This window comes from Mauremys reevesii, linkage group 9 (assembly GCF_016161935.1).
Source record: "Mauremys reevesii isolate NIE-2019 linkage group 9, ASM1616193v1, whole genome shotgun sequence".
Lineage (NCBI taxonomy): Eukaryota > Metazoa > Chordata > Testudines > Geoemydidae > Mauremys > Mauremys reevesii.
The window spans coordinates 98,191,164-98,209,372 of record NC_052631.1 but is presented as its reverse complement, the minus strand read 5'-3'; the positions used below and the strand labels follow the sequence as shown (position 1 = coordinate 98,209,372).

At 42.4% G+C, this 18,209-nt stretch overlaps 1 protein-coding gene across 5 annotated transcripts in view; it reads right to left on the bottom strand.

Annotated features, from left to right (window-relative positions):
• The window catches only part of ARHGEF6 (Rac/Cdc42 guanine nucleotide exchange factor 6), a 56,867-nt gene extending 40,240 nt beyond the window's left edge, over positions 1–16,627 (bottom strand). For 3 of the 5 annotated variants that reach the window (XM_039488148.1, XM_039488149.1, XM_039488150.1), the window contains exons 1-3: positions 16,463–16,627; positions 15,220–15,303; positions 3,454–3,538 (exon numbers count right to left, since the gene is read on the bottom strand). In XM_039488148.1, the coding sequence (XP_039344082.1) occupies positions 3,454–3,538; positions 15,220–15,303; positions 16,463–16,627 (334 nt within the window). Of the gene's footprint in view, positions 1–2,866; positions 2,950–3,453; positions 3,539–9,694; positions 9,824–15,219; positions 15,304–16,462 lie in introns of those variants that run through there. The other 2 variants (XM_039488151.1, XM_039488152.1) reach the window with 2 other exon arrangements.
• Between the last annotated feature and the right edge of the window lie 1,582 nt (positions 16,628–18,209).

The following is an 18,209-nucleotide window of genomic DNA, read 5'->3' as shown; positions in this document are numbered from 1 at the left end:
TGCTCCAAAATGGAATGGTGCTGCATGTAGCTCGCCATATGTTGTCAAAATATGGTTAAACTAGCTGAGTTTTCTGTTCAGAGTTGGATGATACTATTTTAGGCATATCATCACAGCCTGATAGATCATATTATTATAGCCTGATTTTTTTCCCTAAAATGAAAGCCTAACACTTGATATGCAATGCAGAGAGCTCCTGCATTCTACCTTTACACACTATTATGGAAAACCAGAGTTACCTTGCACGACTGTATCCATGAAGTCACCACGCATATGGGCTTCACAAATATACACTGGTCTGGGTGTGCAAATGCATTGAGGGCGAGCACAAAGTCCTTTACATGAGGAAATGGAGTGTGTGGGGAAGTATGTGCTCAGAGCAGCCACTAAGAGGAACCTCTGTTCCTGCCACAGGACAGCCAGGCAGCATCAGGGCAAGCTTCCCTGCACTGTCCCATTAAGATGACTCAGCTCCCAACTGGAGGGACCCCAGGATGCGGAGGCGTTTCACCCCAGTGCTCCACTCAGTCCTGGGCCTCTCTGGTGAGACCACACACCTGGGAGCCAATCTGTGCCATCTGTGGCGGTGGTTTCTGGGACAAGGTCTCCTGTTTCCTGGGAACTGGGCCAAGCCAGTGCTTTGACATTTTAGAACTATAGCTTTTTACCTCTCTCCTTTTCCCAAAGGTTTTTTCCCTCTGAGCAATGAATTATGTCACAGGCATCAAGCTATGCTAACTTTTAACAGAAAAAGCACGTGTTCAAACTGATGTTTCTCATGAAACTTCCTCTGATTCCAGTTTCACCGGCCCTTTTGGTAAAGTAACAACAGTGACTATTACACAGCAGAGCGATGCTCCAACTTTTACAACGACTGTACGAACAAAGTCTTCTGTTACCATGTTCATGCAGGCTCGTGGGGCGACTAGCTTCTGAAATGGGTGAATGCAGCAATTGTGCTTTGGCACTTCAGTTGCACGAGCACAGATGTGTAGGGAAAGTGAGACAGCTTACCCCCAGCAAGCAGTGCTCATGAAAGCAAAAGCACTAACATTCACAAGACAAAATAGATTTTCACTGTTATGCAGCCTACTGCATTCCAGATAGTTGGTGCCCTCTTCCTCCCTCCCCCCCCGCCCCGGGTGGATGCATTTCAGATGCTCTATATGTAAATAGCTTGTAAATAGTTTCGGACAGAAAGGTGCTATATCGATGTAAAACTATTGTTATTAGACCATAAACACTGTAAGGATTGGTGCTCTGGAAATACCTGAGACATATACAGCAGACAGAGATTATAATAGTCTTGAACGATCGCCCAAATGTATTAGGCAGAAACCTTCTTTCCTAAAACATCTAGTTTGCTGGCAAATAGTCCTGTTATTTACATTTTCATAATAAATAATAATAATGATGATAGCTAATGCAACAATCCAGAGTATAGCATATATCACTAGCTCTATAATTACATCACTTGTTATGAAGTTTGCTGACACTACAGAACTTTTCCCAGTTACATTATGTTTGGTAACATTTCTGCTACCATATCAGACTTTCTTCCTTTCCAGTTCTGAGATGTAGGACATATGCTGAGGCCATATGGGAACTATTTTGCTTGATGTATGTTGTATACATCCAAAGGCACTAAGGAATTAATGGGTACAGGAGATGGTTTCAACTGACTGAAAACAGGATCTTTGTTTTGTAAATGTTTATCTGTTCCTGAAGTTCATCCCTTAGCTGAAATAAATCTTCATTTGTGATGGTCATCATAATTTCAAAAGCCAACCAGTCAATATCAGAGAGGATTCTGAGTTCAGGTGGGTAAAAACACCAGAGCAGATGAAAACTGAAAACAAAAGATCCTGTTTTCATGCAAATTTGCCTTGCATACCTTCCAACTGACCTGCATTTTGTACTAGCATCCCATTGGCCCACAAGGATCTTCTGAATTGGCCCCATGAGATCTTCTCATTTAATAGGCCCACTAAGAAGATGCACTGAGGATGAATTGCTGATCGTGAGCTTCTCAGACAGCTGACTAACCAGCTGAAGCAGTGGATCAGCTGGAGACCTGGAGGTAAGAACTTGTATTTTCTTATCTAAGAGGAGCAGCATTCAGGAAAGGGAGACTTCTTTTAAAGGGGCATTGTCAGGTCAACTCAGGCCCAAAAATTAGGTTTTGTATAAATGTGGTTTTATAAAACCTCAGCTCAGCAAAAATGTTTCTATAGCATTTTAATTCCAATGAGAAGGTTTCTTCCTTGTATGTCAGTGTTCCCCTGCAGCATTGCACTAGTGCAAGAGGACTTGACAGCACAACTAACTAGGCAAGAGTGGGCATATTGTCCCTTCCCACCCTGAGAGAAATGCAAACTGGATTTTAAAATTCTTTCTGCATGAATAACCTGAGATGCAATTTGCAACATAATCAGGAAATATGAGAGGCTTTAAAGTATGTCATTTGTAACCTTGCAGAATTCTCTGGGCCCTGATCCCATCACTGGGCACAGAGGTCTGCCTGTGTACATCCAGTTGCAAGATTAGGGCCATAACTACCTTCCCGCCTCCAACCTCTTTTCAGATCTGTGAAATGCAGATCTCTTGCCAAACCTACCCATTAAGGCATCCTGCTCCTCTCACCCCCCCATCCCCGCCACTCTCCAGAATAGACTGTGCCAGGAATGTAATTCTTTCCTACGGTCGGTACGGAGTGCAGGGAGTTCTACCTAATAAAGTAAGACTGTTTCCCCACTCATGGTGTTTAGTGGTTTGCTTTTGAACCTTCTCACTTTATATCTGATTTGACAGAAAATAAGAATGAGGAAAATGTGAGAGAACAGCTAAATATGGAGAAGGGACCAACCAGATTTGCTTTGCCTGGATGACCTGCTCCTGCACTGACCAGAGCAGACAGTACTGTCAGTGGCACAGTGCACATAGTGGGCATCTGATTCCTGATCAGGGACACACACTTCACAGACCTACACAAAGGAAAGCAAAGGTCATTGACACATTGGACTGAGTGTCTGGGAATTCTGTGTGTTTAGACATTTGACAAATGTCCAATGCAGATGGGTCTACTTTTTTGTTCAACCTTTAAAATGTACCATTTAAAATTCGATGCTTGCATTTGTTGGGGCTAGAGTCTCATTTATATTAAGGCCCATTTATGCTGATGCACTTGAAGGTCCATCTATACAGCCAGAACCATGTAAAGGGCCATAGTGTAAACAAGATTCTAAGCTTCAAAATACATCTCTCAGGAAGCACATTTCAGTACTAAATCACTAGACATGCAAATGTTAATCCCACTGTACCACACGCTCCAGGTGGGCAGTTCTGTCTGCCAAACCTTTGAAAATAATTAGAAATCATGAGTTACTAAAAATAGCAGATCATATTTAGAGGTAGTATTTTTTTTTTTTAAAAAAAAGATAAGAGTTTTCATACCTTCAGTAGCTTTGTTTACAGCTGCTAAGGTACTCAGCACCTTGGAGAAATTTTCTCCGGCATACAGATCGCGTGCATCAAAGAGCTGTAAAAAAGGAACTATGTCAGTTTAACACAAAACATTTTATAATCCCAGTCTTACTGGCTCACTCTGGTAAGCAACGACAGTGATTATTAAATGGTCAAAAACCCCTAAGCATCTTTGTGGCATTTCAAATATAGGAAGAGGTTTTGGAGTTGATTTGTTCAGCTTCCTTTTAGCTTAGTGGGGTTAAACTGGCAACCGATGTTGGAAAAAGGTGCATGTACCCATTCAGAGCAGGATGCTATGGACACGAAAGGAACAACTGTGTGACGTTTGCAAATGAGGGTCAGATCTTGCTCCTCTTGAAGTCATTCAGAGTTTTGTCACTTGCTTGGAGGAAAGGAATGATTTCACTGCCATTTTAGTTATCTAAGCTAATGGGACTGAGAGTGTAAATACTTTAACAGCGAAGGGGCCCAAACCAGGATGTTCTGCACTTACAACCTGGCATGCAGTACACCTTGACAGTTATCCCAGGCAGCCGGCACTCACTATCCAGTATACAAGACATTCCATTCAAAAGGATTCATTGCTCCAGTTAGCAGCTGGAAAAAATATATATCAATGGGAAGGGTTTTATTTTCATGCCAGTAACCTGTTGGGTTCAGTGGATCTTCTGGACCTGGCCTATTAGAAACCATCATCACCATGGAGATAAAATTCTGCATTGTAAGTGGCATTCACTGTTACACATTGATCCAGCATAACAGATGAGATGCTTTTGGGGTTTTCAAAGCACTCTAGCGTCAGTCTCACTCTTTGATATGGGAGAAATTCACCTTAGTGCAGAGGGTCTGTGAAAATCCTTTCAAACCACTTGAGTGGGGTTGAAGAGGTACAAGAAGCCTTGTGTGGGGACACCACCTGCTCATTCGGAGGTATACTTTGTACTGGAGCTAGAGCTATAGTTCTGCAAAGCCAATGAGCACGGAAGGCCTTAACCACTGTCCAGTCAGACACTATCCACTGACAGATTCTCCCGGTGCACTAAAAAGTACTTAGTGAAAACAAGCACAAGATCATTCATTATCTTAAAAAACTCACAGAAAGAGGGGTTACTCTTTAATAGGGCCCTTTTTCATTTCCTACATAGAGTTCCTCATGCACGTTTACCAAATTCCTAATAAAGTCAGAAGTAAAAAGTGCCTTTTCCCTCCTCCGAATCCAAGTTTCTATATTCTCTCTCTCTAGACGTATGTGCCACACACATCGCAGAGCAGCTGAGCAGTAGGCATTACACAATAGGTGAGGAAGACAATAACATGCAGTTCTCGGTTTTAAAAATCTATATAACCACTTGGATCCTTGCAGTCAGGCATTCTAGGAGAATGTCATCTGCAAGAAGAGGTATTAAAACCACCCCTGATAAAACTCTAATAAGTGGAAGCAGAAGCCTCCCCATTTAGAGTTGTATGAAAGAGTGTGTTAAACTTAGCTCTCTTTTCAAACGACACTACTCCAAACTACCCAGACTTATCCCTTTGATGCTTCTATAACTCTAAGATTGAAGGAAGTTTCCACATATATATTGGGGATACTCTAAGCAGATCTTCTAATGCGTGTGCTGAATCTATTATTGGGTTTGTTTGTCAGACTCCCACAGGAGTGGGCCATACACGATCCACTGGTGTCTGAAGTAGTTTTCCTGCAGTAGGTGCCACTTGAGCAAGGGTTTCAGCTTTAAATAGTAACATTAGTTCCTCCCTCAAAAGACAGGCTAAAAAAGCTCATGAGTACAGTGACCCCATGGGCAGTGACTAGTGTATGTTATGTCACATTAACACGGCTTCATTCTGCCAAGCCAAAGATGAAAGGAAACACTGGGATTGCAATGTTTGCTTATGTTTTCTCTGCTGTGTCATTTTCTGGGTCATGTCCTTTTCTTTCCACTTCAGCAGTCAAGGAAAACAAGTCCAGACTTGCAATGGTGGCATCAGTATTTTTTTTTAAAGGAGTGATTGAGAACAATTCTTCAAGAAAGCCGTGATCTCTCCAGACCCAGAATGAATGGGTGCGCTCATCTTCATTAGACTTATCCTCTGTGTGTGTGCGCACGCACATGTGCAAAAGAGATGGTGATGGAAGGAAAGAAAACAACTTTTAGGTTTATCTACATGGGGGAAATTGACCAGAATAGCGCTCTGAAATAACTGTGTCCACGTAGGGAATTATTCTGAAATAACTACTGCACTTGAAATTCACTCCATAGCTTATTCCAGAATAACTTTCCGTGTAGACAAGCCCTTACTTGTAAGATATAAACACTTTTCCTTCTGTTTCTCCTGTCCCTAATTTTGTTCTCTTAATTAAAGATGAGCTGCAAATCCAAAAGGAGAAGTGTGTGTGGCACTTTCCACTGATACTTTATGATAGTAAAAGACAAGAGGCCAGCTCCTCAGCTGGTGTAAATCAGTGTAGCTTCACTGAAGTCAACGGACCTACGCCAATTTACCCAAACGGAGTCATGGTGTTTTTCCTACATTAGAAATAACAGATCCTGGCTTCCTCCTGTGGAAACATGTGGCCGCACTGGTGACATCATATTAGGATAAAATCAACTACAGCTTTCCCAGTCCTCAGCTGTAAGGGGCAGAGAGGAAGTGGATAGAGGTGGGAGATTGGAGGGAGATTAGAAGAGCAGCAATCCTTTCCTGTGGAGCCAGGTGCTAAAGGACCAATCAAAGAAGACAAGGCCATTGTAGAGAAGCTAAATGAATTCTTTGCATCAGTCTTCACTGCAGAGGATGTGAGGGAGATTCCCACATGAGCCATTCTCCTTAGGTGACAAATCTGAGGAACTGTCTCAGATTAGGTGTCAGTGGAAGAGGTTTTGGAACAAACAAATAAATTAAACAGTAATAAGTCACCAAGACCAGATGGGATTCACCCCAGAGTTCTGAAGGAATTCAAGTATGAAATTGTAGAACTATTAACTGTGGTATGTAACCTATCATTTAAATCAGCCTCTATATCAGATGAATGGCAGAGAGCTAATGAAATGCTGATTTTTGTGAAAAGGCTCCGAGGGCTATCCTGACAATTGCAGGCCAATAAGCCTAACTTCAGTACCAGGCAAATTGGTTGAAACTATAGTAAACAACAGAATGATCAGACATACAGATTAACATGATATGTTGGGGAAGAGACAACACGGTTCTTGTAAAGGGAACCCATGCCTCACCAATTTTTAAGGAGGTCAACAAACATGTGGACAAGGGTGATTCAGTGGATATAGTGTACTTGAATTTTGAGAAAGCCTCACCAGAGGCTCTTAAGCAAAGTAGACAGTCATGGGATAAGGAAAGGTCCAATTAATGGATCAATAACGTTTAAAAGACAGAAAACAAAGGTGGGAATAAATGGCCAGTTTTCAGAATGGAGAGAGGTAAATAGCAGACTTCCCCAAGGATCTATACTGGGACCAGTGCTGTTCAACATATTCATAAATGATCTGGGAAAAGGGGTGAACAGTGAGGTGACAAAGTTTGCAAATGATACAAAATTACTCAAGATAGTTTATTTCAAAGCAGACTGTGAAGAGTTACAAAGGGTACTCACAAAACTAGGTGACTGGGCAACAAAATGGCAGATGAAATTCAGATGATAAATGCAAAGTAATGCACATTGGAAAACATAAGTCCAACTATGGGGGAGGGATAGCTCAGTGGTTCGAGCATTGGCCTGCTAAACCCAGGGTTATGAGTTCAATCCTTGAGGGATCTGGGGCAAAATCAGTACTTGGTCTGGCTAGTGAAGGCAGGGGGCTGGACTCAATGACCCTTCCAGTTCTAGAAGATAGGTATATCTCCCTTAAATTATTAATTAATTTTTATTAATTAACTATGCAATCAAAATGATATGGTCTAAATTAGCTGTTACCACTCAAGAAAGAGATCTTTGAGTCATTGTGGACAGTTCTCTGAAAATATCCAGTCAAAAAACCTAACAGAATGTTAGGAACCATTAGGAAAGGAATAGGTAATAAGATAGTAAATATCATAATGCCACTATATAAAACCATGGTACACCCACACCTTGAATATAGTGTACAGGTCTGGTCGCTCCACCTAAAAAAGATATGTTAGAATTGGAAAGGATATACAGAAAAGGGGAACAAAAATAATTAAGGGATGGAATAGCTTCCGTCTGAGGAGAGATTAAAAAGACTAGGACTGTTCAGCTGAGAGGAGAGAAGAGATGACTAGGGGGGGTTATAATAGAGTCTACAAAATCATGAATGGTGTGGAGACAATGTATAAGGAAGTGTTATTTACCTCTTCACATACCCAAGAACCAGGGGTCTCCCACTGAAATTTATAGGCACCAGATTTAAAACAAACGGAAGGGAGTACTTCACACAGCACACAGCCAGCCTGTGGAACATGTTGCCAAGGGATGTTGTGAAGGCCAATATATAAGTGTGTTCAGAAAAGAATTAGATAAATTCATGGAGGATTGCCATTGATGAGCCTATTAGCCAACATGGTCAGGGACACAATCCCATGCTCTGGGTGTCCCTAAACCTCTGACTGCCAGAAGCTGGGACTGGATGATAGGGGATGGATCCCTTGATAAACTGCCTTGTTCTGTTCATTCCCTCTGAAGCATCTGGCACTGGGCATTGTCAGGTGACAGGATACTGCGCTAGATGGACCATTGTCTGACCCAGCCTGGCAATTTTTAATTTCTTACGGTCTGCAGAAGGGAGAGACAGTCCACTCATATTATATGAGAGCTGTCGCTGCTCAGCACCTCTGAAAATCAGGCCCTAACATATTTAGCAAGTCACTAACTGAGAACAAAACCTAGGGATGTGTGTGAAAGTTTTGGAGTATCTGGATTTATTATAAACTCAGTACGTGAATGAGGTTCACCAAGGGTTAAGACCCTTTTAGCAAACTAGAAATGAATTAGGGCTTTGGATGAAAGAAGGCAGATTTGCATAGTTCTAACATGAAACTAGCAAAACTCAGACCATTAGCACAAGCCCAAAACCCAAAGTGAAACAGACAGCAAGGATATAGACCCATGTGACCAAAACAGAACAAAGATTTGTGAACTAAAACAACAGCTGTAGTCCCACCTGCTGCTCTAACTACTACGCAGTCAGTCCTTTTTGGCAATTAGGACCCTAATCCTGCTTCCACTGAAGTCAATGAGAGTTTTGCCATGGATTTCAGTGAGAGCAGGAACAAGTCCAAACTTCTATATCTGTGAAAATATTATATCTGCACAATGTATCTGTGAAAACCAGCAAAACTGAGATTTTCCAGAACAGTGGGGAATGTTTTTATCAGCACTATCCAGTCCTTGCTCTAATGGAGAGAATTTCCTCCAGGAAGATTCTGCACAGCACAAAAGAGTTGGTCCCACAATCTTAGCAGCACTACCTTGGTCACACCTCCTCCTTTCCTAACACCCTAGGTACCGGCCAGTCCTTGTGCACTGTACCACTTCTGTGCATGGCGCCTTCTGCTCACAAAGAGCAAATCCGTTTTCCAACTTGACCACCATAAATGTCACTTATGCAACTTGTGCCGGTCCAGAGACATTTGGGACCCTGGTATTTCTTGTTTGCTTGGGCCCCACCCCCTCCTATTTCACCCAGTACCCATCACCCAGAGCTGAGCTCAGGGCCCCGGAACAATTGTTTCTGCTCCCCACCAGCCTTGGTTGCATCCTCTCTCCAAACGTAAATAGCACCGAACATTAAAATATGTAGACAGCGGCTTCGGGCAGTACGGGGCACGGACCGCCCTAGTTCTGCGTGCACTAAGCACACGGTGGGAAGCCGGGCACAAGGGGCGGGTCGCTTTACCGGCTGCCACGGGAGGTCAGAGAAGGGTCTGCAATGCCAGGCGGCGAGCAAGGGACTTGGTGGTAGAGGCTGTCACTGAATCAACGTGCTCCGGGCTGCAGAGAGGAGGCTGCGGTGGGGACGGGACACTTCCCACGCGCCCTACCGCGAGCAGTGCGGGCACCAGACCCCAGCTGCGGGGCAGGGGAAGAGGGGGCAGCCCGGCGCGGGGGGAACAGGGCAGCAGGGCAGGGGGCACCGGGCACTCAGCACGGGGGCCGTGCAGGCAGCGCAGGGCACGAAGGGGCTGCCACGGGGCACCCAGGGCAGGGAGCGGCGCGGGGGCGGCGGGCACTCACGGCAGGAGCAGCGGGCACTCAGTCTCCACGCGGCGCAGGGGGGCGTGGCGGCCACCCCCGGGGCATGACAGCGGCCCCCGGGTCTGTCCGCGGCGGAGGCGGCGCTGCTGGGTGCGGAAGGCGGCTGCTGGCTCTGACCCGGAGCCGGATCGCGGCGCTAGGAAGGGGAAGTGACAGGGAGCGCCTCCCCCCAGCGCGCACGCTGCGCCCGGGTCCGGGGAGCGCACGGCCAGGGCGCCCCAGCCCAGGACGAGCTGCGGCTGCCCCCTTCCTTGGCGCGCCACCGGCGGTTCCCGGCGCACAGAGCTGCTCCCCGGCACTGCACCCCACACTCAGCACCCGGAGATGCCTAGTGCCCAGTGCATCTCTCGCCAAAGCGAGTGTATCCAGCTTGCAGCCTCACCAAACGCTCGGTGCATCGGCTAGCAGCTTCGTACCAGCCCCGCGCGGAAGGCAGCCCTGGGAACAGGTTAAATAAGGGAGAAACTCAGTTTCCCCTCTGCCAAAGGAAAAAGCGCTCCCTCGCTTTGCCCTGGCTGGGGAACGGGGAAGCGCTCTGGCTTGTGCAGGAGCTCACCCATCCTGTTTCCATCTATTTTAATCACTACCTCTAAAATATTGTCATCCCTCTGCCCAATAGTAGCATATGCCAGGGCCTGAAGTCAAGGTATTTTCTTAGTGCAACTTGTTTTATTTACACGATTTGCATCAGTCCTGGAACAAAGGTGGTCACAAAATCAACCAGAGAATCCTTGCTTTCGGGATTCTCCACCCAAACGCCAGCGCACGGTTCTCTACCGCAGGAGAACCAGCTCTCCTACTAATTGCCACAGCTCCCTCAAATAGAAACCCACCAAACTAACACTGCAGCTTTTCCCCATAGCCAGCCAACAGTGCTCCTGCGGTAGGAAAAAGAACTTGTCAGACTATATGCAACAGCACATGCTGGTGCTCCCACTATCGCAATACCTTAAGATGGGAAATTAGTAGTAGTAATGACCAACAGAACTGTCAGAAATATCAAGAGAAGGTGATAGAAACCAATATGGATCTGATATCCAGGTGGGATAAAGGCAGAAAAAAAAATCCAATAAAAGCCCAATATCAAGAGAACAAAGGCAAAGAGACAACAGACTTAAAATGAAAGCGTCCCCTTTTCTAAACTTTTTAAAAATAGAGACAAATTGCTATGCAGGGCCTTGTGAAAGAGTCACAGTTTAATCAAGGAAGTGACATTTTAAAAAATAAAATGTAGTTGCCACAAGATAGCAAACTCAAAGCCTCCTGGCTCTGGGTTTCCATATGTGAAGGCTAGGACTATAACAATGTTTAAAAGGGGACTGGATAAATTCATGGTGGCTAAGTCCATAAATGGCTATTAGCCAGGATGGGTAAGAATGGTGTCCCTAGCCTCTGTTCGTCAGAGGATGGAGATGGATGGCAGGAGAGAGATCACTTGATCATTGCCTGTTAGGTTCACTCCCTCAGGGGCACCTGGCATTGGCCACTGTCGGTAGACAGATACTGGGCTAGATGGACCTTTGGTCTGACCCGGTACGGCCTTTCTTATGTTCTTATGTTCAATTACAACCCTGCTTCCATGAAGTGTGAAATTCCCAGTACACTTCAGCAAAGTATTTGGCTGCATTTTGGAAAGGAAAGAATAGAATCATAGAATCTTAGGGGTGGAAGAGACCTCAGGAGGTCATCTAGTCCAACCCCCTGCTCAAAGCAGGACCAACACCAACTAAATCATCCTCTTGGCTCATGGAAGTATTGGACTGAGATCTAATATAAAAAATCAAAATTTTAGCCCCAATCCTGCTACACACTTCTGTACATGTTTTACTTTAAGCCGATTTGTAGTCTCACTGAAGTCAATGAGACTAACTCATAAGCTTAAAGTTAAGCACATGCAAAAGTGTTTACAGGATCAGGGTCTTAGAACCTGCAGTCCAGATTTCCAACTGCTCAGAACTGCAGCATTAATGTTCCATACTCTACTATCCAAATATTGACTATATGATTTAATCCAAACATTTGATTAATTTTGCAGGTACTTGGCTTGGTTCAGAAATCCAGCCATTTGCAGGAACTATTTTCTCACACCAATAACCATTTTACCTCGCTAAATAAAGTTCTCCTTCTTGTTAAAATAAACAAACATCCAGTCAAATTCAGCCCTCACATATCTGTGCATGCTAGGAGTTGCATATAAGCATGTGAAGGTAAAATTTAATAATCTACTGGAGAGGAAGGATGGCCCAGTGGCTAGGGTGCAAATTTGGGATTCAGGAGACCCAAATTCAATTCCTTGCTCCATGACAGATGTCCTGCATGACCTTGGGCAAGTCACTCAATCTCTCTAGGCCTCAGTTCCCTGTCCGTACAATGAGGATAATAGCATTGCCCTCTCACACAGGGCTGGTGTGAGGATAAATACATTAAAGCTTGTGAGGAACTCAAAGAATATGGTAATGGTTGGTACCAAAAACAGATATTGCTGTTGATTCTCCACCTGAATAAACCTATCCTTGATTTGCTTGTGGTGTCACTATTACTGTGGAAACTGATGTGAAGTCACCAACAAAATGTTATGACATGAGGTAGAAAGAAAGTGCAGAAGCTGATGACCTCAAAAGGAACAGTATTTCAGGAGATGGGTTTGGAGGGAATGGAGATGGGAAAAGGGATAAGATGCTTTTTATCAGTTGGTCTAGCTTGGACTTTTAAGTGTGTCCTTGAGCATGTGAGTATATAGTATCTGGTGAGACTGTGCAGGAGCTTTCTTCTTGCTTTGTATCCCACGGCATCCTAAAAAATTGTCCTTTCTACTGCACCTCAAATTGCACCCAATTTCATCACAAATCTTTTGGTCGCACTGTAAGTGGTTCTTACACAGCCCTGCCTCACATCTGAATCATGGTGGGTGGGGAAAGCATTTACACTTTTTAACTCAGATAAAGTCAATAGTGACTGTAAGTCATGACCACCTGACGGCTCTCCAGTGCTCTGTGGAGGATCTCCAATGATCTGTTGGTGCTCTGAGTCTGGTTCATGGAGGTCAGGTTCAGGTGTTACTCCACAAGAGACCACCAGTGTAATTAACACCCAGCAGTCCCAACAGAGAAAATAAGGAATGTGCCAATACCTTCTCGCTCCCTAGAAATGGTCCTTTCAGAACAAGCCTTGGGTATGTTGAGGTGGGAGGGAGTTTATTGTAGATTATGTAATACCAGATGGCATACAACACCCTGTCTTCTTTTTTTTCTTACCTTCCTTCCTTCCTTCCAGTTTTTAATTCTCTTCAGTTAGCCTACCTTTCAGTCAGGTAGCTCAGGTTTTCCCATTGTCTCACCTGACTTTCTCTCTTCTCTGTATTTTCTATCCTAGGCTTGCTGTTTCCCTCATGCCTGAGTGGGTCTGAGCTTTCCCTGGGGAGAGCAAACCCTCCCTACATCTCACCAAGTTCATTCATTTCATCTCCCTCCCCATCTCTTCCCACTGAATACAGCTGGCTGAAATTCTTCCAATTTAGACATAATATTGAAATTGGAAAAAAAGGGGGACATGATTTTTTTTGCTAAACTCCCATTTTTGACTAACTATAGTGCTAGTTTACATTGTTCAAATTTTGAAGTAAGTGCCAGTTCTCCTATTGGCCTCAGAAATGATACTTTCCATAAGTAAAATTCAGTGGCGGTACCTGAGTGAGTAAGGCTTTGCAGTATCTGGCCCCTTTGTGCTAAAGTTAAGGAAAAGCAAAATTCCTGTTTTCAGAGATGTTTTTACAGTATGACTATTTCTGGTATTTCTGATAATTACGTGAAAACCAAGGAATTGTTTGTTTAAATAATGGCTTTTTATTAATGCCATGTGCTTCAATTAATATACAGACTAGCCACCAGTCCAGTGCTTTGGGCACTTATCTGGGATGTAGGCAATCCTGGTTCAAGTCCCTACTCCAAATCAGGCAGAGTAATTCTTCCACATCCCAGGTGAGTGTACTTGGATATTCTGGTGTGGGTCTCTCGTTCTCCCTCATTTTGACCAGAAATTCCATCCTGGACCCGAAAAGCCTTTCAGAAGAAAGTTTGGTCTAAACTGACATGTTTCTGCAAATCAGCATTTTCTGACAAAAAACGTTTTGTCAAAAAATTCCCAACCAGCTCTACTTATTTCCCTCGAAAACAGTATTTTTTCCTCAGACTCATCATTAGCACTCTAAGGAAGTTAATGCCAAATTTTCAAATAAACTTCCATAGTAAGATGTCATTGTAACTGTGTGAAATAAGAGGCTTTTTTTTTAAATGCTGTTTTAAATCAACTCAAGGGATGCCACATGACCAATCTGAAAGAACACAGCAAAATTAGCTGAACTTCTATTTTTAAGAATCAGCACAGTCATTTAGGCCCTGATCCCACAACCTGTTGTGTGTGGGCACACCCTTCCACTCACACTGGGGTTAGGCTTGGGCACAGGAATCAGCTTGCACTCATTGGGACCATATAAAAGGCCCATTCCGCAACCCCATCTCATTTAAACAGATAATATTTACGTAAATAATCTCTTTGATTTCATTGACTTTTTTTGTGTGAATAAAGGCTACATCTATACAAGCATGTTTTGCAGAATCAGGCCCAATATTTGTACAGCATTTTAGGATCCTGTTGTAATAACTGGGGTCTATCAGGCCTACCCCAATTGTAAGTTTAGCTGTTGGAAAGTAGGTGAAAGTTTATAACACTTTCTTCCACACTAAGAAGGGCTGCCTGACAAAATAAGACTAACATATGCTCTACGTGAAAAAGGGCTTTAGATAGTTTTTGATTTTGTTCGGTTAACCAGGCAATTTGAATTCCAAAATGCCTTCTTCTGATTCTTCGTTTCCTCCTGTGTATCCTGATCAATAAATGTCTAACTTTGGCATGAATTTTCTAGTATGTTTGCCCTGGAATTAATTAGGCCAAGGTCTCTGTACTCAAAACCTGAAGTCTTATTTAACCATTTAGTGTTGTACAGAGACAGGGTCATGTTAATACCTTTGACTCCCTGGAACCATTTATTCTATCACAATTAACACAATTGTGAGGAAAGACCTTGGATAAATGTAAAGTAGTCTTAATATTACTACAACATAAAGCCAATTCAAGCAGGGCTGAGGATTGCATGAACTTTTCTTTAGTACCAAAAAATCTTCAACAGGATCAAACTGCTCAGCTCTCTCTAGAAAGAATGATATTTTTAGTATATGTTTCTATTTCAACATTTAGTTTCATCTCAAAGACTTGAAAGGTAGTCTGTTCAGCTCTGAGAAACTATTACATTTGCAACATCTCTCTGAATCCCTGTCCCGAATATTAAGGAATCCAGACTCTCATGTATTTTACTAAAACAAGAGATCATCAATAATGATCAATTTAATTTCCTGTTATGTGGTCTCATTTAGGAACATTCACAAAGGAAACAGATTAGCAGAATAATAATTTTAAAAAGTGTAATGGAGAGAAGTGGAATAACTTACCTCCACTTTGAGTGCGGCACAGCCTTTTAAGAACTCCTGAATGTTACTGATGCAATCTGCTTCATTTTTGGGCTCCAGACAATACTAAAGAAACAAAACCCAGACATTATTATTGCATTACCATCAGGATAGTCTCTGCTCAGCAGGCTTGCATGGATATTTGACATATGCATCTTATTCTGAATTAGGGAAGCTTTTTAGAGGGAGGTATGGGGGTGGTTGGCAAGCTGTTGAACCAGGAAGAGCCACTGGAGGAAGTGATGCATAAATCTAAATGGTCGGCATATTGTTTTGAATGTCAGCATATGACACTGCCCTAAGTGATAGTGAGATGCTTGACCTTTATCAGCCCACTGCCCAAAACCACCACTACATACATAAATGCAGATATATATCCAGCTAGCTCAAGTTATTTTTTTTAAAGGCTCCTGTTCTATAGGATGGGGAGGAATCTGTTTTTTCTATCATTTTACTGACAGCCTGTCCTCTGTGTTGCCATTTCCTATCTCTCATCAAGCTCCTTCCGCTTTTCTGCTTGCAGTTACTTATTGCTGATTTGAACTGTCTGCCTACGTACCAAGTAAAACTATAACACGATGTACTGATTTGGTTTAGCAGCTTCAAAACATTGCAAATGTATTGGCCAGACCAAATACAAACTGGCACTGATGAAAGGTACTTTTATTCCTAGTTGAGTCCCTTCTCTATCTTCTTATTTTTCCCGATTAGCAAGATATTAGTACATTCTTTATGGAATTGTCTTGAAAATTCAAGCATTATATTTACAAGTCATAGATACATTATCTAAAACTTGGAGATTTGACCTCTGGTTGAGTAAATAAGTATTTCTACTTCAAATACAAGAGCATGCATGAAAGTCATGCCAGGATTTACGCCATGCATGCATAATTCAGCCAATTCCAATTGTAAATGCAAGCAGTATGCTTTTGTGATTGTTTCTTGTTGCTAACATTTCTCTAAGAAATTACAAATTTTTAAAAAGCTACAATCCAAATTTATATTTTACTTATATCCAACTAACAATACAGTATCTTTGACAAATACTGAAGTCTCTCTGAAACTCAGATGGCATCTTTCCTTGCTTCCCTTCTCTAAAAAGTCATTAGAAACAGTGCCTGCTGGTAAAATATTGTGCTTTGGTTTCTCAGAGTATTAGAGACATGCAGCAGTGTGGCAAGATGCTCCTGCCATAGTGACTACCAAAATACACTTAAGAAGTTACCTTTTCCACATGTCCTGGAAGAAGCCGATTAACCAATTTGCAAAGTACTACTCCATCTTTCAGAGAAGCTTTCAGGAACTGCTCTGGATCACCTATCATCTTTTTGGGGGAATTTAAAACTCCTAATGAAATAAGCCATGTCACAATTCGCTCTTCTGGATTCATCGTTAAGAATTCTGCCTTCACTGCAGAAGTTTAGTGCAGCTATGAGCTCTAACCCACATCCGTGATTGCATCTTCCTGCCTCTTCTAGTGACTGCCGAGCTAAGGTTTGAAACAACTTTTAATTCTGCATTGAAAGCCTCTGAACGTGTGATTTTTTAAAAAACAGAAGCTTTGCTCATTCTAAATGAAGAAACAAGTTTGTGGCTGTATAAATGGTTTCAGGTCCTTTATTATTGTGCTTAAATATGGTGAAAGTAAGTAGAACTTTTGTGTTGAACGGTTGCTTGTAAATAAAAATGAATATCCTCTCTGTTTAGATATTTATATCACACCCATCAGTATCTTATCTGAGTACTTTATCCTAATATAGGAGAGCAATCCTGCAAGTTCTTAAGGATGTGAGTAATTATCCTATACTATATATACACTATAGTACCGCTGAAGTCAATAGCAATACATGTGAGTAAAGTTATGCATCTGTTTAAGTGTTTGCAAGTCTGTGCAGAATCAGGACTACAGTAAACAATTAAGAGCTTGAAAATTTAATTGAAAAAATCAATAAAGCATTTTGAAATATTGTTTAATTTGTGACAATTTTTTACAATTCTTACATAAAGTGTTTATAGAACACATTGAATTTTTCCATTTTCAAAATCTTAAATGTTAGAATTAGTTTTTCAGGCAGTTTAGCCACAGTGAGATTTCTTCTGCCCTCTCCTTCCCCCACCCCTACACCCCTTGTTTAAAATATCACTGTTGAAGTTATTTTGAGCACAGAAAAATGATAAATGGACATTTTAGATAAAAATATTGAGAACATGAAGTTTCACAAAACAACAGAAAAAAAGCACATTTTCCACTGGAAACAGAAGTTTGAACTATTTTCAACAAGTTCTACTCAGAACACACCATTCTAAAACACATGAACTACTCCACTCTACTTTGGAAAGTTAAAAGAAAATCTGGCTACTGTAGTGTGAATAAAGAACTCACATGAGACAGATCTCAGAGAAAGTAAAGCCCATTCATTCTTTGTAGTAATTTAGAACAGAGCAGCTGTCCTTTCTTCTGTTCTCTTCAGAGCTTGCACCAGCAGAGCCAGAACCTGCATCCTATCTATTAACAAGTTCATGGTTCAAATGGCAGAGGGAATCTGGCTCATCAAGGAAAAGTCAGTTACAAATGGTCATCTGGATACCTGTAACTATCTCCTTCAAAACAGTAATTGACAGCTCAGCTGGGGAGAAACACTCAGCAGGAATAAGCTCTATTTGAAAATAAAGTTTTAATTACTAATTGGCAGTTTGAGGCTTACTACTTCAGGTGCCATTTTCAGGGAAAGTGTGACCTTATTTGAGTCACTAAGGTCCACATGCAAAAATGTGCATGGAGTTACCCAAGCAATTGCAGGTACACAATTGCACAACCATTTCTGCATGTTGAACTTGTACCTCCTTTCTTGTTTAGCTCTGAAAATATGGGAGTCTATTCTCGGATTGGCACCTTAACAGTTAAATGGAGCCACAGTGGCACTGAAATGATGGCACAACAGGCTGTGTGGATCATTTACAACAGTCCAGTA